This window comes from Xiphias gladius, chromosome 6 (assembly GCF_016859285.1).
Source record: "Xiphias gladius isolate SHS-SW01 ecotype Sanya breed wild chromosome 6, ASM1685928v1, whole genome shotgun sequence".
Taxonomy (NCBI): domain Eukaryota; kingdom Metazoa; phylum Chordata; class Actinopteri; order Istiophoriformes; family Xiphiidae; genus Xiphias; species Xiphias gladius.
This window is the reverse complement of record NC_053405.1, coordinates 29623406-29650054: the sequence shown is the minus strand read 5'-3', so window position 1 is coordinate 29650054 and position 26649 is coordinate 29623406. Positions and strand designations below refer to the sequence as shown.

The following is a 26649-nucleotide window of genomic DNA, read 5'->3' as shown; positions in this document are numbered from 1 at the left end:
AATAAAAAGATGCCGTTGGTTGCATTATGGGGAAGGTGTTTCTGGAACCTGACCCACACGAGGAACTGAGAGTCTGCATATCCCGACCCCGGTTGCTTCGATTTCTTTCACAAAAGTCTCTCCTGCGAGTCTCCAAACTTTATTAAAGTGCAACACTTAATCACTGGAGTGGACTAAGGCTTGTGACCCCTCAACAGGCTGTATAGGCATGGGGACATTTTTGCTAGAGGAAATGTGTTTTGCTATTTATTTTCTCGGGAGCCTTCAGATTTATTTTGTGAACCACTGCCCTTGGCTAAACGTTGCCTATAAGGTCTTAACTCCCGACATGCTGTGCTTAAGGAGACTGTCCTCGGTTTGCAACAATCGGGACTGTAGGCATTAAATTCAGTGATTTTAATTCGAAATATGTGCATGCCGTATATTGAGGAACTGTATATGCATTATTTAGCATTTGTAAATTTTTTCCTTAGGTACTATGAATGCATTGTCCGGGTCGTCACAATCTCTAGGCTGAAAAACGATCAGGGTCAGATGAAGATGTACCACGACACGAAGAGACGATGACACCGTTTCATCGGTCCATTCATTGGTCCTGCGTTCTCCGACTTTGGGATATTTCCGATAGCACTTGAACTCGGCAGTGTGTTGTGCCCTGCCTCCAGCAGTAGATGGCGTCCGTGCCCAGCTTGCTCCGCGGCTCTGAGACAGCTGAGTCACACATACATTTAGACCCAGATAAATAGATATTGTGGGGGAAAAGAGCGGCTTCAGTCGAGAGATTTCCCCGACTACACTGAATTTTGACCCCAGCTGCCTCTGACACCGCGTCGAAAGATGCTGACGATAACGCTAAAGACCCTCCAACAGCAGACGTTCAAAATAGAAATAGACCCAGAATTGACGGTGAGTAGAAGTTAACGGGGCTGAAGTAAACACGGTCAGGCCGGGAGGGCTGCCATATAGGCTGTAGCATTCGGTAATATTAGCTAACATTAAGACATGGCCGCGTTAAAGACAGCTCAACTCTACAAAAGAGATACAGTAGTTTTTTTACTCAATTGAAAAACTGACATTATGTCAATGCGACATGCAGTTAGACAAGTTCACAATTTTGCAGGATCTTATAGTGACTGAGTTTATGTGAGGTGAGCTAGAGCTAGCTCGTGTAAAACCGGAATCAAGCAAGTTTTCCTTCAAAGTAAAGGCGTTACAGCTTGAATTGAATTACAAGCATTTCACACTTTCTGTGAAAACAACACTGTAACGTTAGTTGTTTGATTAGCTGGATAGTACAAATAATACAGTGAAGTGTATCTTCTGTATTCCACCGGCTGTTTTGACTTTGCTTCATGATAGTTCTCAGGACTTAACACGATGTACGAGCGGCATGAGGGGTTTATATTGAAAACAACGAACGGAAATGTTTGAACTTTCGTGTGGCTTGATAGTGTTTGACTTTGTGTCAGTGTCTCACCGTGAATGACGCTGCAGTATTTTAAACCTCCTGTCTGTTCATGTAGTAAGGGGAAGACTGATCAGTAAATCTTTGTTAGAAAAAAAGAACCAATCCTTTCCGAGTTTTCTACCATATAGTAATTAATATAGAGTAATTTATATTTAGGCGTATTTAATTGATAATGTTTCCTGTGAAGTGTTATCACGTGAATCATAATGACCATAACATGCATTGGCACTACATATCATAGTAAGTAGAATTACACAGCAGGAGTACAGGAGGGCAGGAGCACATTCTTTTGTTTCAATCAAATCAGTCAATCGTTACATTACTACATTCCTTATTACAGACTCAGGGTCCAGATAAAGGACATTACATAGAATAAATGATACAAAAGCAGGATAAGAAAACATGGTTTTAAAGAGACAACTTTGCCAATACCAATTTAAAAATAAATAAATAAAATTGACTTAAAAAAAACTACAATGAAAAACTAAAAGTAGTCTGAAAATAATGTTTTCATTGTAGATTTTTCATGACCAAAAACTGCTGGTCAAATGTCTATGTATGCATTACAGTTACATCCATTCTTTCTGTTTCTGCTCTTTTGCTCAATTGTTCATTTGTACTGTAGTTTATCTTTTTGCACTATCAAGTGAGATGCTAATCTTGCGCTCACATGAACACTATACTTAACTCAAAATGTATCACCTTCTCTGTTTTTCAAAATATGGTAGTTTGTTTCAGCAAGGATATGTTCTCATTTAATCCTGTGATAATTCCATTTTTTGTTTTTTAAAGATTTTACTACTTACACAAACAGAAAACTATCAGTAGTATCAGCTTCACAGTGATTCATATTCAAATACAAACAACAAAGGAAACAGTATAAACAATTTACAAATATAATGCACCCAAAATGATCATAAAAGATAGTCTTAGTGACACAGACAACTAATAACAAATGAATACACAAAAAATGATGTTTACATAAGACAGAACACAGAAAAATAGATTTAAAAAAAATCAGTCTCTAGAACGTGGATGGTAAGAACTCTGCATATGGCATTATATTTACCCAGATAACTTTTATATGAATGTAAATTTAAGCATTTTCAAGTTTTTGACAACAGTTGTACTCAGCTTCTTATTATACTGTTGATAAGACAGTCTAAACAAAAACCCTGTTATACCCATAACATATGATAGTATGACATTTACATCAACAACCATCAGGCCCCACACTACCCCTCTTTAATTTTCAATAACATGGTATAACATCTGGAGTTGTTTCAGTTTCAGTAGCTCCCCCAGTAATACGAGTGTTTCATCTGATGTTTATCAGGTGAAAACCCTGAAGGAGAAAATAGAGGAGGACAGAGGAAAAGATGCATTTCCTGCTGCAGGACAAAAACTCATCTATGCAGGTGAGGCAGAGGATGACTTAACCAGAATTATGGAGGAAAAAAACACATTGAAATATCTTATCTAGTTATACCAAAGCCCCAGAAAATGCTTGGTTTGTTTAACTGGCAGGTGTTTGTCAAAAGGATATATGGGGACAACTCAGACATTGTTTCTAACAACTGGTTACTCACCTTTCAAAATTATGCTAAAGGTATATTTAATTGTAACCACTGGAACAGTAATTATAATTCACACCAGGTAACTCAGCTGTGAAAAAAACCTTACCATGGGATAAAGTGACTACAAATGTACTGTAAACATGATAAAATGGACTGCACTTATATAGCGCTTTTCTAGTCTTATCGGCCACTCAAAGGGCTTTACACTACCGCCAGATTCACCCATTCACACACACACATCCATACAGTGCGGGCTGGAGGAGCCAGGGACCGAACCACCGACCTTCCGGTTAGTGGACGACCCGCTCTACCTCCTGAATCACAGTCGTGACCGTGGATTTTAAACATGGCAATGTTTAAAATCGTAAAAGATGGACTGGAAAACAGCACTCCACATCTGTTGTCAGGGTGCTGTGACTTGGTTTTACAATAAATGCCATAGAAAACAGAACTTAACCTAGTTATTGCACCACTTAAAAAGTTACATCTGCATAAATAAAGTCAATAAATAAAATGTACCAAGATCAGACAAAAAAATGCTTTAAAAGTCACAGTACTAAAAATTGCTACATAGGATAATAACTTATCAACTGTGTAACTCATATATGTCTTATGTGAGTTTTGCCTCATGTTTGATTCTGTTCCATATTTTGTGTGTCTTTTCTCACTTACTGTTTATGCTTGAATCTCACAGGCAAAATCTTAAATGATGACACCCCGCTGAAAGAGTACAAAATCGATGAGAAAAACTTTGTGGTGGTCATGGTTACCAAGGTCAGTGTCTCTTCAGATTGTTTTTTTTTTTTTTTTAGACAGTTATGTCATACTCACCATTCAGCTGTGCTGAGTTTTTCTTTTTAACGGAAATACTGTTGTTATTCACTGATTATTTCCCGTCAATTTTACTTGTTCGTTTAGGGTTGCTGCTCAGCTATTGACAGTTGTAACCCATTCCTGGTAGGCTTTTAATTTGGAACATTTCCAAGTGGTATAGAGTTCTTATGATTGGAGCTTAATAACAGTTGCAAACAATGAAAAGTAGAAGTTATTGAAAATAGTAAGTGAATTTAAACTCTGTTAAAAAGAGAAACTTAGAGCAGCAGGGTAGCGAATGTTGTCATGGCACAGTCAGTACTGGTAAAATGTTTAGTTATTTGGTCCAGGGGATTGAATTAACACTTAAGTCTACGACTGTACCAGCTACTGACAGGGCACAACATATAATGAATTCCTTGATTGCCAACCAGAAAAAAATGCAGAACTTATCTGAATCCGGTGGGCTCAACTTGCTTTCCGCTGTTGCTCCACTTCTCCCCCCTGCAGTGCCGCTCAGTTGACTGGGTGGTATGAGCTGGGCCCCGAAGTCCCCTTTTTGTGTCAGTAACTGTGCATGGAGGTTGGCACTGTAGTCAGATCATTTAGATAAACAAAAGGATGCAGACAGAAACTAAACTAAAATACCATAGAGATGAGGGCTATCACTCATTGTCCTTCACCATCTCAGCATATAATCACGCTATTATCTGCAGCACGGCCCTCCCATGTGTCCATATCTCTACTCTCAAACAACAACCTGCGACCGTGACAATTTTTTTTACCCCGCCTTTATGAGTGAGCAGGCTGTATATGTTTGGCCATTATTTGAATAACAGCTTTTATTTGGTTAGGATAGCAGTGATATGGAAATTTAACTGTGGAGCTTATAAATAGTCTGGTCTAGTTGAGTGAATTGAACAATGCAGTGCTGCTACCTGTTTGGTCATAATATCAAAACTACTAATGATCAATTCTCAAATGTTTTTTCAGCCTAAACCAGGACCTCCTCCACAAGCAGCCCCTCAACCAGCAGCCCCTCAGCCAACCCCCCATCCAGCCGCAACTTCAACACCACCCTCAGCCTCAGTCTCAGCCACAGCACCGGCCTGTGGCCCAGCACAAGCGCTGTCCACAACGATACCTGCAGGGTCTCCACCTACACCTGCCTCACAGTCAGTGCCTCCCACTGATTCCCCATCCCCTGTCCCAGAAAACACCCCATCGGCTTCTGTTGAAACAACAGCAGCTCTGGACTCAAACTCAGCCCCAGACTCAGCTCCAGCTTTGGCTTCAGCTACTACTCTAGCCTCTGCCCCAGCTCCAGCTGTTGAAACTGTTCAGACAGCTTCAGCCACTGCAGACCTCCCCACCCCTACTACTCAACCAGAAGAGAAGCCAAGGGACGACCCTGAGAACCAACCATCTGCCACGGCACCAGTCCACTCTTCTGCTTCCAGGTTGGGGGAAACCTATTTTTACATACATTGAGAGTTTTATTCATTATCTGGTTATCCAAGAAACGTGTCTAAAGGAGAGAATCTGGGCTAGCTAGTTAGACTCATATTGTGATCGTGGGGATTATTTTGTGACTTAAAAAGAGAGCATGTTGCTGAAGATTACTTACCAGATAAAATATTTATTTTTCTTGTAGTTTAAGTATGCTGCTGTAGCTTGATAATATAACAGCGTAACCTGGATTAGACTTTAATAAGAAGACTTTCGCCAAGGTTCTGTTCACTCATGGCAAGTAATATGAATTACTTTTCAGTGTATATCATTTTTAGCCATGCTAGTGGCATGACTCTAGAGATGGCATTGTTTGTCTGTTGGTCAGTCCGCCACTTTGGTCCAGACTGAAATGTCTCAACAAATATTGGAAGAATTGCCTTTACATTTTGTACAAACACTCATGCTTGCCTTTGGCTGAACTGCAATAACTTAATGATCCCTTACGTTTCTTCTAGTTTCATCGTCAGGTCAAAACATTAATTTGCCCAATATGTTGGTTTATGGCTAATTACCTTTAAAACTAATGACGTTCCCTTCAGCCTCAATTATTGTTAAGCTCTAATTAGCAAATGTTAGTATGATTTACAGCTAGTAAATTAAGATTACAAAAAAGCATTATACCTGCTAAACATCAACAGTGTTAGCATTGTCACTGTGAGCATGTTAGCATTTTGACATTAGCATTTAGTTCATGGCACGACTGTGCCTGAGTGTAGCCTTAAATAGCTTGGTGTGAGACTTTTTGGCTTGTTTTTCTATTAAAATTGATTCACACTGTAATTGTTTGTGCTCTGGAACAATGATTCACTCTCTTTTCTTCTTTGTTCATTTCTCTCAGTCTTGTTGATGAACTGGGTCTGCTTGAAGAAGCAGCATCGATACTGGGTAATACATCTGTCATTCTTCTTCTCTCTGTCTCTAAACTAATTCTAAACTTCAAATGAACTAGTTTGTATGACTTGTCATCCAGCCTTGTCTAAAGGCCTGTTATGAATGGCCACACTGGGTTAAAAAGCCTGCTTTCATAGTCTCCTCCTCCTCCTCTGTGCATTACTCCCTGATCTCTCTCCAGCAACTCTGTGTCTTTCAGGTGTCTTTGTAGTCTCAACATGATGAATTGTCCTAGTGGGGATAAGGAAGCACATTTTAAGAAAGTTTCTCCTTGAAGACATTGAAGATATTGCACTCAGTTGAACTTGGGTCCCATCTAATTGTCAGATGCAGCAGCCCCCATTCCATAGTTTGAAAGGGGGTTTCAGATGCTGTTAGATCACTTGGTGATCTGAAGCATGCTGAGGCCGTAAATATTCTCAACTGGCATGGAAGATTTTCTACAGTCTTTTTAGAATCTATACAGTGTTTTTACTGTATATGCACCAAAGTTAAGGGTTAAAGCTGACTTTTTTCAGTAAGCAAATTTCTTAAACAGTAAGTTAACTAGAAACCTGGTTTCTGTAAGTGGTGTAGGGGATTAGAAAAACTCAATTTCCTCAGCTAGATTCCTGTTGGAGAATGCAGATTTCTTGGCCATGTGTACATATAACTGGTTTTCAAATTGGCTTTCTACATTTGAGAATTTGCAGGGCACAAACTTTAGACAGAGGAAGTATCGTTGTAACAGCAGAGCAGCCTGATTAAAGGAAAGATCATTACATGTAGTGATGCATCCTTTTATGTAAAATAATTCCATTCAAAGTTAGACTAGACACCAAAAAAAGTCAGGAAGCAGCATCTGCTATCAATGCTCCAGTTCAGTTCAGTGAGGTATGACCCAAATATTAGGTAAGGAGTAGGAGAAAAATCTGATTACTGATCTGTTAATCTGTGGATTAACATTAATCAGGTTACTGTATATATAAATTCACCAAAATGAACAGGGTGTGGGTGTATAAAAAAACTAATGGAAGTTGTAATTAGCCAAACAGCCATTATTGAAAATAACCATATCTGGTATGTCTAAGACATGCAGTGACTATGCCATGGGCCTGCGAGAACAGCCTCCTCACTTTATCCAGCTTCCATTCACCTCCTCGGTCCTACCTCTCCTGTTGTTTCCACAGTGACAGGTCCGGCCTATGAGAACCTGGTGTCAGAGATTATGTCTATGGGTTATGAGCGGCAACAGGTAGTTGCTGCACTTAGAGCCAGTTACAACAACCCAGACCGAGCAGTGGAGTATCTACTCATGGTGAGGATTTAACCAGCTTTATTCACAGCCCCGCCTGCAACTGTATTCTCGAGTGTATAGTAAATGTTTATGTACTGCAGGGTATTCCAACAGAGGCCAGTGATCTGCCACCTCAAGAGCCAGTTAGACACAGTGCTACATCTAACCCCCCCAACCCTACTACACAACAGGCACAGCAGCCCCCAACAGCCTCTAACAGTAAGAGCAAATGTTTATTACTTTAAATGTAAGTGTGTGTGTGTGTGTGTGTGTGTGTGTGTGTGTGTGTGTGTGTGTGTGTGTGTGTACATGCGTGTTTTTGTTCCCTTTTTGGGACCTTTTCCGGTTTAAACACCAACTTTGATGGGACCAGTAGCCCTCATGGGCACCAAAGCCCATGGGCACGCAAAACGTCATTTCTGAAGTCCTGGTTAAGGTTAGGGGTAAGGTGTGAATTGAGGTTAGGTTAAGGTTAGGGTTAGGGTTTCGCTTAGGCCGTCCATAATAAATGGAAGACAATGCAATGTCCTAACAAGGATATTTGTGTGTGTGTGTGTGTGTGTGTGTATTTTCGTAAGTGTGTATGTATGTATATATGTATGTATGTATGTTTATATGTGTATATACACTCCTGGGGACCCCAGGTCTACGAGTAAGTGGGAAGAGCGCCATGTTTCAGACAGTGAGGTCCGTCACTTACTTTCGGTTATTTTCAGGTTGTATTATTGCTTGTTTCCACCACAGGAACTTTTCTAGGAACTCAGGAACCTTACCTGCATTTCCACTTGGGGAACTATTGCCTAAATTTGATTCCTCAATAACAGTGGACCAAAAATAGTCCACTGACCTATTACTTGCACATATTGCAGGAACTAATGTGGTGGCATTGGTGGTGCTGAATGCGGCTCACTGGTAAAACATATAGCTTAGGCTGCTATAAATTGTGTAGAGCTTTGTTCACAACTAAACAGCAGTCGTTGCCACTAGTATCATTTTTAGAACAAGGCACAGACATTACTTGTAATCTGACAAAATAAACTTGAAACCAAAATCCATTTTTGAGATTTTCTGGAGCTTTCAACCATATCTCATAGTCTTCATCAGTGGCTGTACTTTGCTCAGTGGGTTTTGAGTTGGCTCACTTGTCATCACGTAACAATTGGAACAGCAAAGAACAACATGACTGAGATGTGGTAGAAACACAAACACAAATGCGCACAAATGGACTTTTAGTTCTTAAGATTAGTTCCTGTGACTCCTTAGTACCTGGAATTATTTGGTGGAAAATTGACATTATTGGTTGAAAAATAAATGCTTTAATTGGAATAACAATTTATGGGTAACAAAGCCACACAGAAAGCGGAATTTTCAAGTACTACTGAGCAAGTATAACTTAATGGGAAACCTATTGTTGATAACATACCCGTAAGGATTAGATGTCGCACAAGTTGATGTTGTTTTTGTCCCTGACATTAGGTTACTGCTAAACTTCTCATCCTGAAAAGAAGATAGTGAAAGAAAAAGAGGTTTTCCGATTTTTCAAGAATAGGAAGAAGAAAATAAAACAGTAACAATGACAACCTCACCCGACTTCAATGTTGCATGGAGGTCGGAGACAGTGCCAGTGGATTTGCAGAACATGGTGGTGGTTCCCATCCTTAAAGAGGGGGATCGGAGTATGTGCTCGAATTATCAAGGCATCACACCACTCATCCTCCCGGGCAAAACCCTGGATTCTCAGGAGTAGAAATCCGAGTTCTTGGCCGTGGAAAAGTCGACCAGATCTTTACCGTGGCAAGGTTATTTGAGGGGTCATGGGAGTTGCCCATCCAATCTACATGTGCTTTGTGAACTTGGAGAAGGCCTACAACTGGGTCTCTCTGGGGATCTTGTCGTGGGTTACTGCAGGAATATGGAGTTCCAGGGCAGTTGCTACAAGCCGTTTGGTCCCTATATAACTGCAGGAAGAGATGTTTTTGCATTCTCGCCAGAAAGTCAAGAACATTTTTGGTGGTTGTTGGCCTCTGCCAGGGTAGTCCCTTGTCACCAGTCCCGTTTGTGAACTTCATGGACAGGATTTCAAGGTGCAACCAGGGGGAGGAGAATGTCCGGTTGGCGGACCTCAAAATTGTGTCTCTGCTATTTGCAGATAATGCGGTTCTATTGGCCTCATCACACCGTGAGCCTCAGCATGCACTGGGGCAGTTTGCAACTAAGAGTGAAGCGGATGGGATGAGGGTCAGCACCTCCAAGACTGAAGCCATGGTCCTCTGCCGGAAAACGGTGGACTGCTCCCTCTGAGTTGGGATGAAGTTTCTGCCCCAACTGCAGGAGTTTAAGTATCTCGGGTCTTGTTCCTGAGTGAGGGTAGGATGGAGCAGGAGATAGACAGGCGGACTGGTGTGCCATCAGAAGTAAAGAGGACGTTGTACTGGACCGTTGTGGTGAAGAGAGAGCTTAGCTAAAGGCATAGTTTTCAATTTACCAGTCAGTCTACATTCTGACCCTCACCTGTGGTCATGAGCTTTGGGTAATGTCGTAAAGAATGAGATTGCTGGTAAAGGCAGCTGAAATGAGTTTCCTCTGCTGAGTGGCTAGGCTCAGCCTTATAGGTGGGCTCTGACATCCGCGGGGAGCTCGGAGTACAGCTGCTGCTCCTTCGCGTTGAAAGGAACCAGTTAAGGTGGTGCAGGCATCTGATTAGGATGCCTCCTGGGCACCTTCCATTGGAGGTCTTCCAGGCTCGTCCAACTGGTAGGAGACCCTGGGGTAGACCCAGAACACGCTGGAGAGATTATATATCTCAAATGGCCTGGGAACGGCTTGTGCTCCCCCAGGAGGAGTTGGAAAACATTGCTAGGGAGAGGGACGTCTGGGCTGGCCTGCTTAACCTGCTGCCACCGCGACCCAACCTAGGATAAGTAGCAGAAAATGGATGGATGGGTGGATGGATGGAACAATGACAACACAGCAGAGCTTTATGTTTTATTGCAGGAGGATATACATACTGTATATACAATCAGTGACTGCCCTGAACTAACAGTATTTAGCTAGGTTTTGGGATTGTCCTTGGCTGTTACCTTGTTGAATTTTTTAAAATAAAGTTTTTCGGGGCATAAAGAGGCTGCTAAAAGAAGTGATGCATGTCACGCCGAGGAAGGTCTGCAGTTGAACCCTTCCACATTCTGGGCGATGTCGCAAATCAGTGAGTTGGGCTTCTTCATGACAATAGTGGATTTTTATTTGATTTTAGTATCAATTCCATTTAGTACCATTATTTGTCAGGTATTTAACTTAATGAACTGCCCAGAGACAGTCTTTCCCATCGGGTTATTTTGTTAATCTATCACACTGAACAACAACAAAAGTAACCAGCTCATCCACTACCCAGCAGGGCCAGTGTCTGGCAGTCAGCCTCCCACTGCTGGTGGAGGCTCAGTCTCCACAGGGAACCCTTTGGAGTTCCTGAGGAACCAGCCTCAATTCCAGCAGATGAGACAGATCATCCAGCAAAACCCGGCCCTCTTACCAGCCCTGCTGCAGCAACTTGGCAGAGACAACCCACAGCTTCTACAGGTACCAAATTATCATGCTCACCATGCTACCATGGGTTTCTGCCAGGGATTGAAGTTTGTCAGTTTTTCTGTTGCAAAGATATTTCAAAAAATGATTACAGTGCAGTAAGAGTCTGTGAGCACTAGAAAAAAGTGTTTCTTATACAGATCATGTAATTAAAAAAATAAAAAGTCTCAAGATTGAAAGGGCATTTTTAATTACTTTGGCTAATTTCTTAAGAACTACTGACCTACTTATTTGAATGAGAAAAATATGTATAATAATAAAATATAAATATACTAACTCTCACATAAGCTTTTAACACAATACGATATGATTTGAAAAATGGTGGCTGTGATGAAAAAAGTTCTGAATGAGATACCTCTTTTACGTAAAGAATTACGTAAAAGAGTTGTCTCATTCCTTAAACACAGTTTTTATTGGTATGTAAAATTCAGGAGCTATTTGAAAATAAACCCTCACTATAAAAGTGGCAGAAATTTGAATCCAGTGGAAGCATCAACACTCAATATCAAAGCGATATTCTACATAATATACAACAGCCACAACATTAAAAGCAGTTATCAGTTTTAATGTTGTGGCTAAATGGTGTATGTATTTATTTCATATACATAACAACTAAGAAGAAATTTAAATATAATTTTGAGATTGTGAATGATGTAGCTATGCTACCAAAGTATGACCAAATACATCTTATACAATCATGATTGTCAGTTTACATGTCTGTTGTATACTGTTTAATCGGTGGTTGATCTACACTTGTAATCAGTTGTTCTGTATTGTTTTTATTAGGGTTTGGGGACCTGTATATTAGCTATAGTATGTGGTAGAATTCATATTGATTGAATGTATTACTTGCAGCAAATCACGCAGCACCAGGAGCGTTTTGTACAGATGCTGAATGAGCCACGAGGTGGAGACACAGGAGGGGAAGGTGCTGAGGCCCAGGGGTTACCACACACCAACTACATCCAGGTCACCCCACAGGAGAAGGAGGCCATTGAGAGGGTTAGTTCACCCTTCACGCTGACATTACAGAGCAGGGATTTACTGGTGTCTTTATTAAGTCCCACTGAGTTGCCTCGTTGTCTAGGTAATTTCTCAGCTTGCACTATGATAAAAATGGGGTAAAAATTAAGTCATTAATAGTTAGCTTAAGTACACAAACCTATGATAGAATTTCTTTCATGGTAATGTGTTCATATGTATGCTTAAGTGTGTGTACCCTTAACAGTAACCGTCTCAGAAACAGATGTAAAAGTGTGTGTGTGTGTGTGTGTGTGTGTGTGTGTGTGTGTGTGTGTGTGTGTGTGTGTGTGTGCGTGTGCGTGTACACGCGTGTTTTTGTTCCCTCTTTGGGACCTTTTCTGGTTTAAACACCAACTTTTTTGGGACCAGTAGCCCTCATGGGCACCAAAGCCCGGTCCTTATGACGCAAAATGTCATTTCTGAAGTCCTGATTAAAGTTAGGGGTAAGGTGTGAATTGAGGTTAGGTGAAGGTTAGGGTTAGAAATTAAATGGTTATGATTAGGGTTGGGGTTAGACTGTCCACAATGAAGTCAATGCAATGTCCAAACAAGGATAGCTGTGCAAACTTGTGTGTGTGTTTGTGTTTGTGACATAAACGTGTTTTGTGTTCCAGTTAAAAGCACTGGGCTTCCCTGAAGGCTTAGTCATCCAGGCTTACTTTGCCTGTGAGAAGAACGAGAATCTGGCTGCTAACTTCCTGCTACAGCAAACATGGGACGATGAATAACTAAACATCACCGTTCAACAGAGGACCACAGAGTGGATGACAGTGCTACACAAGGTCTACCAGGGATAAACAGGAACAGGAGAGGAAGACAAAGTTTCTTTTCACACCATGTGACTGTGGTCTGATGATTGCTGCGACGACGACGACGACAACGACATGCTGTTCAGTTAGCTGTGCTGCCTACCCTCCATTCAGCTGTGATGATCATCATAGCAGCTCACACTGAGCTTCATTATTACTGCTGCCGCTTGTGCTGAGTGATTACAATCAGAGAAGTCATGCCAGGAAATATGCCAACAGTCTGCATCCCCTTCACAGGCCAACAGGCTTTTATTTAGAGGGTTTCCACTGAAGTCAGCTCGCACAACATTAAAACCGGTAACTGGTTTTAATGTTGCTGCTGTGCAGTGTACAGTATAAATACTACAGAGTGTATTTGTTGTGAAAATATACTGGACAAAAACTAATTTTCAAAATATGTGTTTACAAACCTTCCATGTTGGATTTACATGAAAATGTGATGCAAACTGTTGACTTCACTGTTTGAGAGCTAACATTGCTTTATATTAAAGTTCAGGTCTGATCATTTCATTTCTTCTGCTTCTTTTGTCCTTTGAAATAAATCCCAAATGTGTAAAATATCTCAGAACAAATGAGTCCAAATGGCACAGATGTATTTTTCAAATGTGCTTCTGTGGTTCTATCCGTGGAAAATTAAAAGGCAACTGAAAATGCTGCAGGAGTATTTGAAACTTTCCCGCCCATTCATGCCACAAAAAAAGAAAAATCTGATGAAATGACAAATATATAAAATACTCAGTCAAAATGTTAAGATAATAAGTCACAATTACGACTATTTAAGTCACAATTTTGACTTAAGTCGCAATATGAAATACTAAGTGAATGACTCATATTTTAGCTTTGTAAGTAAAAATTTAAACTAATCATTTTGACTCACTATCTCAAAAATTTGTCTTCGTATTATAATTTTGACTTATGAAAAATGTTGACTTGGAATCTATTAATTTTGACTTAAAAAGTCAATCTCTTATTATTTTGACTTACTGTTAGTAAGTCAAAATAAAACAATTGGCTTTTAACAATTTTGACTGTTTCATCTTTTTTACTTAGTATCTCATAATTTTGACTCAGAAAGTTGAAATTTTGACTCTTGTTATTTTGACGCAGTATTATGACTTTTATCATTACCAACTTTTGTAGAGATGGGTTTTTTTTGGGGGGGGGGGCAGAGATGGGTTTCCAAAAAATATAACCACTCAAAGTTAGGTCAAATCTGTCTGCTGTAAGTGAGCGATTAACTCCACTACTAGAAGTATCACAACACTTTGCACTCTCTTTGGAGCATACAATGAAGTGTCTATTTGTTATCAAGATGATGTATTTTGTGGGAGAAGTAGGCACACTCAGCTTGAATTTGTCATTATGGTCTTTCACTGTGTGGGATTTGTTTTTTATTTTTTTTTGTTATTTTGGGGATTAAGGAATTTGAGGGTTGATTACAAACTGCCACATAGCCTACTTTGTGAGCTAAATATTTTGACTTTTTCTTTTTTTTTTTTTAAAGAAAAGTTATATTATTTCTCAAAATTTCCTTAGCTGGAATGATCAAGTATAGTCCACTTACTACTTTCAGGCAATCAAGTTCTGTTCAGTTTGTCTCATATTGTATTTTCTTATGCATCTTAAAGCTGTAAGAGTTTGAGCCATTGCTCCTTCATGCCTTATTGGTAGTTAAAGACTTGAGCACGTTTCATTTTACTAATGGTGTTGTAGTTTACAATATAGTGCTTCAGATATATCACAGATGAGTGTTGTAGGATTGGTGATCATGAGTAGACTTTTATTTACTGATAATCAGTTACTGTTTCACAAGTGGACTAAAGGGAATTTGAATAAGTGGTAAAGGCCAAAACAAACAAACAAAAAAGATATTTTTTCAGCATTCAGCATCTGCTTTGCTGTTTCTACTTTTACTTTTCTTTATTTTGTTTGAACTGGAAATGACTGGAGGTTTTGTATTATATTGTAAACAGGGTATATAAACTTTGGGGGCAAAAAGGGCACTTTACTTTGACAAATGCCTCTTTAGCTTTGAGGGGTTGTTGGTTGCATGAGATTGTTACAGTTATTTATAGCATGGCAGTGGGTCAGGAATGATGAAACCACCAGTGTGGTGATGCTCTGATCTCAGTTTATCTGTTATGTTTTTCTTTTTGGGTTTATAAAAAAAATTACAACCTCAATTACACCAACTGAGGTTTTGCTGATAGTTGTGAAAACCATTGTGTATAATAAATGGCTTTTACAAAGTGGGCGAGGTAAGGTGATGTTTTATCATGAATGATTCGAATGCAAGAATCACATATTTTCAATTTCAGGTACACTTTTAAACTGTTGTACACAAACAGTGAAGAAGCATTATATTTACAGATTATAGGCTACATCAGTGTGTCTAGTATACCTCCAAACATCAGACAACCTTATAGGTCATTCATAGGTCATAAGGTCATGCCAGCACAAATCCATTTCCTTTATTGTCAACCCTTTTTTTTTTTGGTTATAATTTTTTTTTATTGTATGCTGCTCCAACATATATGTGTGTGTGTGTGTGTGTGTGTGTGTGTGTATATATGTATGTATTTGTACACCATCCAGCCACAAGATTACCACAAGAAACCGCAATGTGGTTCCCACATCAACCGCGTGATTGAAAAGTGAACCAGTTTCAACTGTGAAATAATTACGCTGCATCAAAGAGCGTATCCTAAATCAGGGCAACATTTTGTTTCTTTGAGGGAATTTCGACCGCGTTCTGTTCCCGGACTGTGAGGCGCAAGTTTGTCCGCTAGGAGGAGTGTTGCTTTGGAAAGAGAGAGAGAGAGAGAGAGAGAGAGAGAGAGAGAAAGAGAGGGTGGGTGCGTTCCCGCAGCAACAGGGAAGATGGCAGCTCTCGCATCTCTCACCCAGGTAAAGATGCAGCAATTTGCAACTGTGCGGTTCAACTTGAGGCTAAGATCATTAATAGCATGACACAGTATGCCTCCTTCACGACATGGTATTTTAATTTTACTCTGAACAGAACGTGAGCTCGCTTTGAAATGCAGCTAGAAATAAGGCACCCAGCTGGTCGAAGAAGGCCCATTGCAGTAACATTACCGTTAGGTAGCGGGCTTATTAGCCTCAGCTGGTTCTAGCTAACCGTGCAGCTATTTATCTACGACATAACATAGACATAACTTACTAATTGTGAATTTAAAGATAATACGCGCCGTGGATACTCTGCAAAATTAGGGACAGGCTGGCCTGTGCACGTATATGTGACGAAGCGTCAGAAGCTGTGATAGCGCTCAGTCCTGAAGCTAGCAGACCTTAGGTAGCCTAGCCCTGATGCCGAGGAGTGAGGGAGGATGGGGATGAACGCTCATGAGGCGAGAAAGCAGGCCGTAGGCAGTAGGCAGACTGTATACTAAGCTTTGATTAATGATGCCGAGGTGAGTTGGCTCTCTAGTCTCATCGTTACAGTACAGTGGCGAAGTTAATAAGAAGGTTGATGAGCAGCCATGGTAGTGGTTGTCTTTTGCCTGCCAAATATGGTAATGCAGTTAGTTTCTGATATCCTTGATGTTGATTGTGAACTGCCGGGCTCGGGTGCTCTGTCAGCAAAACCACAATTAGCATTAAACGAATATTTGAATGAGTGCTATTCTAGGCTTAGCTAGATATTTTAATACACTCTTGACGTTATCATTACTTGCAGCCGAAGGAACCTCACTTGTAGACAGACGTGTATGGGGTTGATCTACAGTGCAGTTAATAACATTCTCTCTCTGCCACAGTTGTCAAGTGGGAACCCTGTATATGAGAACTTTTACAGACAGGTAAGGGGATGAGCCAAAGCATATTACTCCTAAACCTGATGAATGTAAAACATGTATGAAAGACAGCTCACATGTTTGAGAGAGAGAACGTGAGAGGGAAAGATGGAAATATGTCATAATGCACTCAGACTGCGACGTGTCTCTGTTTACTCCAAGGTGGATCCTGGGAATACAGGAAGAGTAGGACCAACAGAAGCTGCCTTGTTCTTGAAAAAGTCTGGCCTCCCTGACATTACACTGGGAAAGGTAGGTTATGGTTAAAATGACACAGTTGGTTTTCTGTGGTGTCAGTGTTACGTCATACAGAGCTGGAGAGGTATATTTGTTTCATACAGTAGTTGGTTGAGGCTTGTGGATCATTTCTGGGATCTTTATTGTTAAGGTGACCAGATTTCTGAAATGTAAAGCATGGACATTTCCAGGTCTGCAGTCAATATATCATTAGGGGCTCCAATGTTTTTATCTATAAGAAATATAAAAATAATTTAAAAAATAAATAAATGGGGGGGGCAGTTCCAGTTTCATGTATTTTGACCATGGTAACTGTTGTACTGTGTGATAAACTATGGTGAAGGCTGTCTGTTATATCCGATACTAACTAAGTAATACAGTAGCCTACCATGATGAGTGAAGCTAAAAAGAAAAGAAAAATCTTCTGACTGAATTATTATATTCATATTCCCTATGTACATTTTGTAAAACATGTTACATAGACGGCCCACATTAGCTCAGCTACCTATCACCTGATAGTATGATTCCTAAATCCCATAACCCCACCCCTGATTATAACCCTGGGTTACCTCCTGGCTTGAAAAGACGTTTGTGGTGATGTTTTGGATTCCCTTGACACTTGCTAGTGTCTGGTTGAGTTTTATACAGCAGTTTTCTCCAAAACTAGCCGAGCAAGTGGTTAGTAGAGGTAGAAGTAGATGTAGATGAAGCTGCTATAGAGAGCAGCCAGCCCCCTCTGTTGGCCAAAACAAGGACAATGAGAAAAGTCTGCCCGTCTGCTCTGCTGCCTGGTCTTTCTTTCCAGTCTGTTTTTAATTCACAGTTAGAAACAGGGACATGTCCCGGGACAGCTCCAGCTGGGGACAGGCCTGTGAAAACGGGGACTCCCCAGAAAACGGGGACATCTGGTCACCCTATTATTGTGCTTACTGCAATTGTGGATTGTCAGTGGACTGAAGGTCAGCTTCTGGTCTTAGGTTATTTCAGCCTGTGTCCTGAAAGTAAACATTCCGTGCTCATAAAAGAGTAAAAAGTGGCAGCACCAGTTAGCTGTTATCTGTACACTATTTGTACCTGAAAGGGCGGTTTACCTCTTTTGCAGAATTCTGTCGTGATATTATTGCAAAGCTTATATGTATAGGACAGAATATATTTGGGACATTGGGCAATTTGTGATCACAAGCAAGATAAAGCTGCATCAAAATTTCTATGAGGGGCTGCTTATAGTGACAAACCCACATTGTTTTGGTTAATGGCCTGCAAAAAAGCTAAAATAAACCTACTGTACAGTACTTGCCCCACGCCAGGCTAAAGAGGTAGATAATTAGTTGGTGGAGACCAAATCATGTTGTATTTACAACTTGTTTTGCTGACCTAAATGGCAGAAAAGTCAGTTATTGCAGTTTTAAACTTGTTCAAAACTGCCATGTTGTAATTTCTGAATTTAAAGGTCCAGGGTTTCGCCAAGGATATTTAGCCAGGGTTGGTTGGACCCTGATACAGATCTTCCTTTGACCAATTTGATTAGTAGATGGCACCCTTAATAATAGCCATACTCATTAAGTATTATGATATTTGCTTTGTACATGGCCTTTTCCCCTTAAAATTAATGTATTATTTAATAAAAGTGTACTATTTTTTTATGAGGTAAGTGGTGGGCATCTTTGATTCAGACAGGCCCACCTCCGCTATAAGATACTGCAGAAACCCTGGGGTGCAAAGCAAAATATTTTCAGAGTAATGGCAACATCAGTGGGTCATAATAATTAGTGAATTGACAGGGAAGACCTTGATAAAATGATACACTGAAAACCCCCAATATGCCTCAAGTGAAGCAGCTTGTATGACCTGTCCTCTGAGCACATCTAAAGGTAAAAGTGTTTTTATGTTTTGAATGGCTGCACTCTAAAGCCAGGCATTCACTCTAAACAGCCCAGTGTATAGAATGCTCCGCTGATTTAGCATTGCACCCCTATAACATTGTCAGACTCACAAAACAAAACACAAAACCGAGAGATACTGTCTTTTTTTTTAATCTAATCCCATGTCAAAACCTGGCACCTACGTTGCCTTCAACCGCCAGCAGTTGCATCACATATTTTTATTATGCCATTAGCGACTTGACACACAGCCTCAAGCTGAAATGAGGAGTGGGTTACAGATGTTTGGTAAGCTCACGTCTTTCTAAATCCATGCCCCCAGATTTTTTTCATTTTCATACTTGTAGTAGTAGGACGCTACTAACGTTGACTCAAGTGACATCACTTTAGGACATTTATCAGATTTTACGCAGCTCCCTCTTGAGATGCAAAAGATTTTATACAAGGTTTTTCACACATGTAATACTGCTCCCCAACACCTTATAAACAGACTTTGATGTGTAAAATCGGTTGAGTCCCCCTTTAAAACAGCACCAGAGCCTGCATTGGTGGAGGCATGTATCTTCACGCGAGGCATGAAATACATCCAGGATGATGCCCTGACTTCCCAGCAAATTCACGTCGACCCACAGGACATAATGTTTCCTGTTTAGAAAAAAAAGCAAATGTTTTTTGGTCTCAAGCAAGACCAATTTTTTTCCTTCTCTGAAGGTAACAGGATTTAGGAAGTAAACAAATCATTTGCCAATTACACCAAACTAAAAACAGCTTTGGGGTTGTCGGGGAAGAAGGGAAGAAAGAAATGGAGAGAACTCATATCCAGAGACAGACAGACAGGGAGAGAGAATAAGAATGATGGAGCTACTACATAGTTATATGTTTGAGAGAGGGAGCGGTGTGTGTGTGTGTGTGTGTGTGTGTGTGTGTGTGTGTGTGTGTGTGTGTGAGACACAAAAGTAGTCTTCTCTGTCCTGATGATCAACTTAACATTTTTGACAGTGACTTATTTCAAACGTGTTGGATGCCACCAGTACTTTGAGAAAGGTGGACTCATTTGGTGTTAGTCTCCACATCAACTTTTTAAAAATGCTTTGTAGAGAGAATTATCACCTCTTCAATGATTTGCTGATACCAGTCTCTTACCATCCAGAATGAGAAGAGCCTACATGTTCCAAGATCATGGATTTCTGGCCACCATTTACAATTTACGGTTTTTGTTGGCCTTGGTCTTCACTCAGTCTCATGCTTATTTGACTCTTTACTTGGACTTATCTGTGTTCAGTTTTAACTGGGCTGACTTCTCAGTATTTATGTGCATTTGGGCTTGGCTTATATATTAATGTTGTATTAAGTTTTGCTTTATTTTTTCACAATTTTCTTTTGTCACCATTAAGGATTCTAAGCAAAGTGTAGATTAAAGCTACCAAAATTAAATAAATACTTAGGTAAAATTTTGTTTTAGATGTGAAGCGTTTTGTTTCATATAATGCATAACATTGGATAGGTCATTGAATCAAACATCTGGATTTTGAAAATTTAGTGATTTTTGCATTAGTTTGCTAAATGGAGATATTTAGCATATTGAAACATCCATAACAATTTAGTATTGATATCAGAGTCAGAAAAATCTTTATTGTTCATCGTAAGGCTATGGAAATTTCACTGTGATGTGGCTCATTCATAGGTTAAAAACACACATAGCTAAAAATGGCCCAGCCAGAGCCCTGACTTGAACCCAAACCCTGATCTTTCCCTCACCACAGTTTTATTGCTGAGATCTACAGAGAGTTCCTTGAATTACATGGCTTGGTTTTTGTCCTGACATGCAGTGTGAATTGTGGGACCTTATATACACAAATGTGTGCCTTTCTAAAACTATAGTTCCAAATGTTAGTATTTGGACAGTCACACTTTTTTGGTTCTTCAGTCTCTGAACTTCAGAACATTCAATTGGAAGTAAAATAATGAATACTACATTAATGGGCCAAGCCTCAGCTTTAATTTGAGTGGGTTTACATCAATATAGAAAGAACTGTGTGAGAGATATAGAATACATCAAACAATAAATAAAAAAACCAACAGTTGGGTATAGCGGGTGCACAAAGGAAGACCAGAAAATGGTGAACATGGTGGTAGACCGAGGAGCACAAGTCTTTGGATGAGCAGAAAATCCTTTGCATGGTGAAGAAAAATCCCTATAATATTGCACAGCAAATCAAGAATGATCTCCAGGATGTAGGCAAACATGTTTCCTTGTCAATGATCAAGAGAAGACTTCATGACCATAACATCAGAGGATTCACCATAAGGTGCAAACCACAGTAAGCCTCAAAAACAGAAAGGCAAGGTTGCAGTTGCAAAAACAAACAAAAAGAAACCAGTAGAGTTCTGGAACAAAGTTCTATGGAATGAAGAAACAAAAATTAACCTCAAAATGATGGAAAGTGTGGCGAAAAATAAAGAAATATCTCATGACTCAAAGCATACATTCAGTGCACTCAGATTCAGTCGAATGCATCTAAACTCACTGGACAACATTTCTTCATTCAGCAGGACAACAATCCAAAAGATACGGTCAAAGCAACCGCAGAGCTTTTCAAGGTAAAGACATGAAATATTCTCAGCTGGCCGACTCAATCACCACAGCTCAATCCAACTGAGCTGCAGTCCACCTGCTGAAGACCAGACTAAAGGCAGAGAGATCTCACAGCAGGCAAGAGCTGAAGGAGGCTGCAGGGACTGCACCAGGGAAGATACAAAGCGTCCGCTGATGTTTGTGGGTCAAAGATTTCAGGCATTAACCGCAAAGGATTTTACACTGAGTATTAGATATAATGGTTTTGTTTGACTTCATATGTATCTGTCCAATTACTTTTGAACCCCTTAAATTAAGTACTACAGTACTTTTGCCGGCGTAGTTTAAAAAGGTTTGATTTTATGCGAACCAGCTGAGCCAACATTTATCATTATGACAGGTTCGGGCAAATTAAAAAGTAGCCTACATCAGCAACCTGTCCTGATGGGTTTCACAGCACTAAATCCAACTTTTATTTCATTATTAATAAGCAATTTGACAACGTGATTAACATAATATTAAGTTTGTTTGTAAACGGACTACTGGAGCCACTAGTGTCTGACGAGCCATGTGCAATTTACTGCTGAGCTGAGGCCAGCAACATTAAGGAGATCAAACTTCAGTAGAGGGTACGCACAGAGCACGTTGTCTCTGTTTACTAGAAAGTTCATGTGTATTTTGGGGAGATGACAAGAGGACATGGAGGACTTAGTCTCAAAGAAAACTAGGCCAAAGTCTTATTTTATTCATTTTGATGTGTAGGAGAAGAAAAGTTAAGTTGAATGGTTGTTTTGAGAAATAAAAACTTGAAGTGTCACTCAGTTGTCCTGCTGATTGCGGTGCCCCTTCACTCTCGGCTTCTTATTTAGTGTTTATTGGTGGTTGGCAAACCATCTTAGAGGTGTATTACCATCAGCAAGTGGACTGGAGTCACTACACTCTTACTAATGGGCTCTCTCAGTCTCATTATGTTCCACTCGAGAGCATCTGCTGGGTGAAGTGTGACATCTAGTGGTGAAATTCGGTATACCGGTCTGGTGTTTGGCTGAATATCAAACCAGTTTGAAAATTTTTACACCAGCCCAAGCCTATGAAAGTGCATTTGGAGAGTATTCAGACCCCGTCACTGTTTTCACATTTTGTTATTTTGAAGCCTTATGCTAAAATAAAAAATGAATAAATAAATAAAAAATTTCCTTCATCAATCTACGCTCAATACCCCATAATGACAGAGTGAAAACAGAATTTCTAAATCTTTGCAAAAGTGGCCTCCATAATTCTTAAATGGAAGAAGTGTGGAACAAACAGGACTCTTCCTAGACCTGGCTACCCTAGCCGACCTGGAAATCAGGGGAGAAGGGCCTTGGTAAGAGAAATTACCAAGAACCCGATGGTCACTCCGGCTGAGCTCCAGAGATCGTGTGATCTCTCCAGGACATCTATCACTGCAACACTCCACTGATCTGGGCTTTATGAAAGAGTGACCAGACGGAAGCCTCTCCTTTCTTAAAGTTGCAGAAAAGTTGCAAAAAAGCAACTCAAGGACTCTCAGACTGTGAGAAAGAAGATTCTCTCCCTGATGAAACTGAGATTGAACTATGTGGCCTCAATTCTGGTCAAACAAAAGCATCATGTCTGGACGCATATTATGGAGGCCACTGTGCTCCTGGGAACCTTCAATGCAATAGAGATTTTTTTTGTAGCCTTCCCCAGATTTGTATCTCAACACAATCCTGTCTCTGAGCTCTGCAGGCAGTTCCTTCAACCTCATGGTCTGGTTTTTGTTCTGATATATATTGTCCGCTGTGAGACCTTTCCATATCATGTTGCAAATAGTACATGCAGAATTTCAGAAGTCAGATGTCTCCACTACTTCTGAACTCGGTGTGTGTGCGTGCGTGCGTCTGTGCGTGCGTGTGTGTGTATGTGCTGGAGCAGTCTGACAGTGCAGTGAGAGGAGGATAGGCAGAGAACTTCCCAGCATGAATGTGTCTGGATTTCAGTCAAATATTCAGCCGTGGAAACATACCTATTACTTCTAGAGGCTATTTTGAACTGTATTGATGAAATATATTAATGATAAAAATAAAAGGCTGCCAACTTGCTGAAGTGTTGTGTATGTGGGCAGTGAGAGGACAGATAAAAAGACAGGATGGAGCCTTTCCTCAAAGCATGAAAGTATCTAAATTTAACAAATAGTTAAGTTGCTTAGTGGTGAAAACCAGAAACCAAATTATTTAGTCTTATAGAGGATACTTTGTGTTATTTTTGATCAGATTTTGGATGGAGCTATTTTAAATATTAGAACGTATTTTTTCGTGTGATTATCTCTCCTTTCATCCATCACTGAGCTGTTACTTTGCCATTCTGCAATCTATTGTCATGCACATGCTTAATTGTAAAAAGCCAATCGGAAATCGGGTTACATGTTGTTGATTTTCTTTTGCCTTCTTCAATTCTCCAACAAATGTTATCAAACATTCACCAAACTAAAGACACCGGAGGACAGGAAACTTAATACCGAATCACACAATTTTATTCTTTGAATAACTGAGTACACATACAAATCTAATGTGTGAAAGGTCTGCAGAAATCCAAAATCTCTTCTCTGACATGTTCTTTTAACCCCCTCACCTCATGCTCCTCCTAAAGGAAGCAAGTTACACAGGACTGTCTGATTGGTGTAATTCCAGAAAAAATGCTGGGTCACAGTTACACAGGATTCTCTGATTGGTTTACAGTTTTCTGCAACACTTTATACTATACTATATATTATATTAGGGCTTTTATGATATCTCATATCCCGATAGAGGTAGGAGAAATCTACCTGGAGAAAACAGGTGTTTCTAATTCCCTACTCTCTTTTTGGTAATCAGATTTCTCATTTACATGACATTTAAGGAATCAGCTCACTGGAGAAAGCCCACTGTAATTTGGTTAGTTAAGTGCATGTAAACACACTGATATATTGAAATGAACAAAACACAATGCACCTCGACTTGACTGACTCACTGCGCAGTTTTCCTCCAACCTTGCAATGTGCTGCTCTGATTACTTACTGTGAAGTGAATGTACTCTATAATGTGATCAGTCATTGTGATCTAAGCTGAATCAGATCCACATGCATCTTGTCTTGTTGTCAGTTTAGTTACTAGATGATGGACTTTGGACTATGGACTGTGTGGTCTTTGTTTGTGTGATGTAGCTCCTCAGCTCTCTGAAGGTCAGTGTTATCAAACCTCAACTAGTAAAGTCAATCCTTTTTGGAATCAAATTCTCCACAGTGGATCTGGCAGAAACAAACTGCCATTCTCGCCGTTTGTGTTGCTGCTATACATAGTCATGATACAAGTTACATTTTATTACTTATTATTATTTATTGCTTATTCACAATAAGATGTAACACAATAAGTGTTATCATGAACAATTTGAAATGGCATGTGTTTACATTAGCGCTGTCAAAATTGACATTCGATTATTCCTTCTAAAAAAACACATGTGAAACACTCGAAGAACTATTTTTGGGCATTATGTCCAAAAGAAGGCAAATACGACGAGAGATATAACTACTTCGGTGCATATTTTCAAGATGTGCCCTGAGGTTGTTAGTGCTGGAATATTAGGCTAATTGTAGTTTACATAGCTTACATACAAGCTAGTATCTCCAAGCAGGGTTTTTCAATCACCCTCTCAATGGCCGTGTTAGGTTGTGAACTCTCTGCCATCATTACCACACGGTTGTTGTGGAATTATTTGCTCATTGCAGCTTGACCTACATTTCATTTTCAATCAATGAAAGTGATATTGTGTGAGTCTTGTCCATTATGCAGTGCATTTAGTGCATTTACAATATATTGTTTGTTTTTTTTTGTTTTGTTTTTTTTTAACAATTCAAATATGTATACAGTTAGGTCCATAAGTATTTGGACAGTGACAAAATTTTCGTAATTTTGCCTCTGTACCACAATGATGGATTTGAAACAAAGTGATCAAGATGTGATTGAAGTGTAAACTTTCAGCTTTAATTCAAGAGGTTTAACAAAAATATCACATTAACTGTTTAGGAATTAAAGCCATGTATACATAGTGCCTAATTTTCAGAAGATCTTAAATGCTCTATTAATCTCTCCAGTATCTGTCACAAAGACCCCTTTCTCATTCTCCACAGAGGGTATTAACATCTGATTATATTATCGACCTTCTCTGGGCCAAGAACCTCCTTGCCGTTTCCCTTTGCTCATAATACCTCTGTCTGCACAGGAATAATGCAAATTCTGCTTTCTTCTGCAGTATATAATTAAATTCAAAACTAAGCTTACTTAAATGTGGAAAAACCCTTGGTTCAGTTTGAATGTACACATCATTTCAAGTACTTTAATTTCTCTCTGTAATAAAAGCAGGCGTTTAATGGCTGGATTTTACAAATAAGAAGAAGTCTTTAGGTCCAGACCAAAAATGTAACAACATTTTCACCTGAGCATTGCTAAATGATGTACTAACTACCAATTGTTTAGATATTAAGAAAGATATTATAAGATATTATAAAAAATAATCTCTTCTAGAATATGAAGTGCGTGGATTGTGTGGATGTAGAAGCCTACAAATATCAGTTAATCCCAGTTCTTCTTCAAGAACATCAATTGCTAATTAGGATTTCTGTGCCTGCCTTATATTTGAAGTGTTTGACTTGTCTAGTGCCCGGTTTCTCACTTGGTTAAAATCCCCGTCAATTATCACATATGGATTTTCCATTTGTTTCACCGTGTTACAATTGTCGATAAAAAAAGTCTGGATAATCTGTGTTTGGGGCACTAATATTGATTAGAGAGCACCAGATACCAAAAAGGTCTACATCTATAACCACCCATCTGCCCTCCCCTTCAGAGATTTGGGGTTAGGGTTGGATAATAATGTCAAGTTTTTTTATGAACATGAAAAGGCACTGAAAAATATTTTACCAACTCACTCTCTTTTTGTCCTCATTATCTAAGTGAGTCTCTTGCAAAAACAGAGGTTCACTTTCTTTTGTTTCAAATAAATTATTTCTCCTAATAGCAAGATTTTCCTCCTTAATAATCCAAGATAACACTTAAAGCATTTCTGCCATAAAACTCTGTTACTTCTACTTTCTTTACCGTTAGCCATCTGGCATGATCCCACAATGTATGTGAACATGCCCACAATAATAAGCTAA

The 26649-nt window shown here is 39.7% G+C and overlaps 2 protein-coding genes across 13 annotated transcripts in view; both read left to right on the top strand.

Moving 5' to 3' along the window:
- The first annotated feature begins 655 nt into the window (after window positions 1–655).
- On the top strand, window positions 656–13456 carry rad23ab (RAD23 homolog A, nucleotide excision repair protein b). 3 transcript variants are annotated; one of them, XM_040128829.1, is made up of 10 exons: window positions 656–906; window positions 2805–2886; window positions 3740–3819; window positions 4852–5318; window positions 6209–6255; window positions 7431–7558; window positions 7639–7756; window positions 10932–11113; window positions 11975–12121; window positions 12757–13456. In XM_040128829.1, the coding sequence occupies exons 1-10, from the start codon at window positions 838–840 to the stop codon at window positions 12868–12870; spliced, it is 1434 nt and encodes a 477-aa protein (XP_039984763.1). In that variant the 5' UTR covers window positions 656–837; the 3' UTR covers window positions 12871–13456. The 3 variants fall into 3 exon arrangements, with proteins under 3 accessions (XP_039984763.1, XP_039984762.1, XP_039984764.1); XM_040128828.1 differs by having other exon boundaries at window positions 10929–11113; XM_040128830.1 differs by lacking the exon at window positions 2805–2886 and having other exon boundaries at window positions 10929–11113.
- Window positions 13457–15766: 2310 nt separating this feature from the next.
- The window catches only part of LOC120790467 (epidermal growth factor receptor substrate 15-like 1), an 82652-nt gene continuing 71769 nt past the window's right edge, over window positions 15767–26649 (top strand). For 5 of the 10 annotated variants that reach the window (XM_040128000.1, XM_040127999.1, XM_040127995.1 and 2 more), the window contains exons 1-3: window positions 15768–15858; window positions 16728–16769; window positions 16926–17015. In XM_040128000.1, coding sequence (XP_039983934.1) covers window positions 15832–15858; window positions 16728–16769; window positions 16926–17015 — 159 coding nt within the window. In that variant the 5' untranslated portion in view covers window positions 15768–15831. The other 5 variants (XM_040127996.1, XM_040127994.1, XM_040128003.1 and 2 more) reach the window with 4 other exon arrangements.

Coding starts and splice junctions, on each gene's coding strand:
- rad23ab (XM_040128828.1), top strand. CDS start 838: ATGCTGACGATAACGCTAAAGACCCTCCAACAGCAGACGTTCAAAATA. Junction 5,319..6,208: donor GTCCACTCTTCTGCTTCCAG/GTTGGGGGAAAC, acceptor CATTTCTCTCAG/TCTTGTTGATGAACTGGGTC. Junction 7,559..7,638: donor CAGTGGAGTATCTACTCATG/GTGAGGATTTAA, acceptor TATGTACTGCAG/GGTATTCCAACAGAGGCCAG.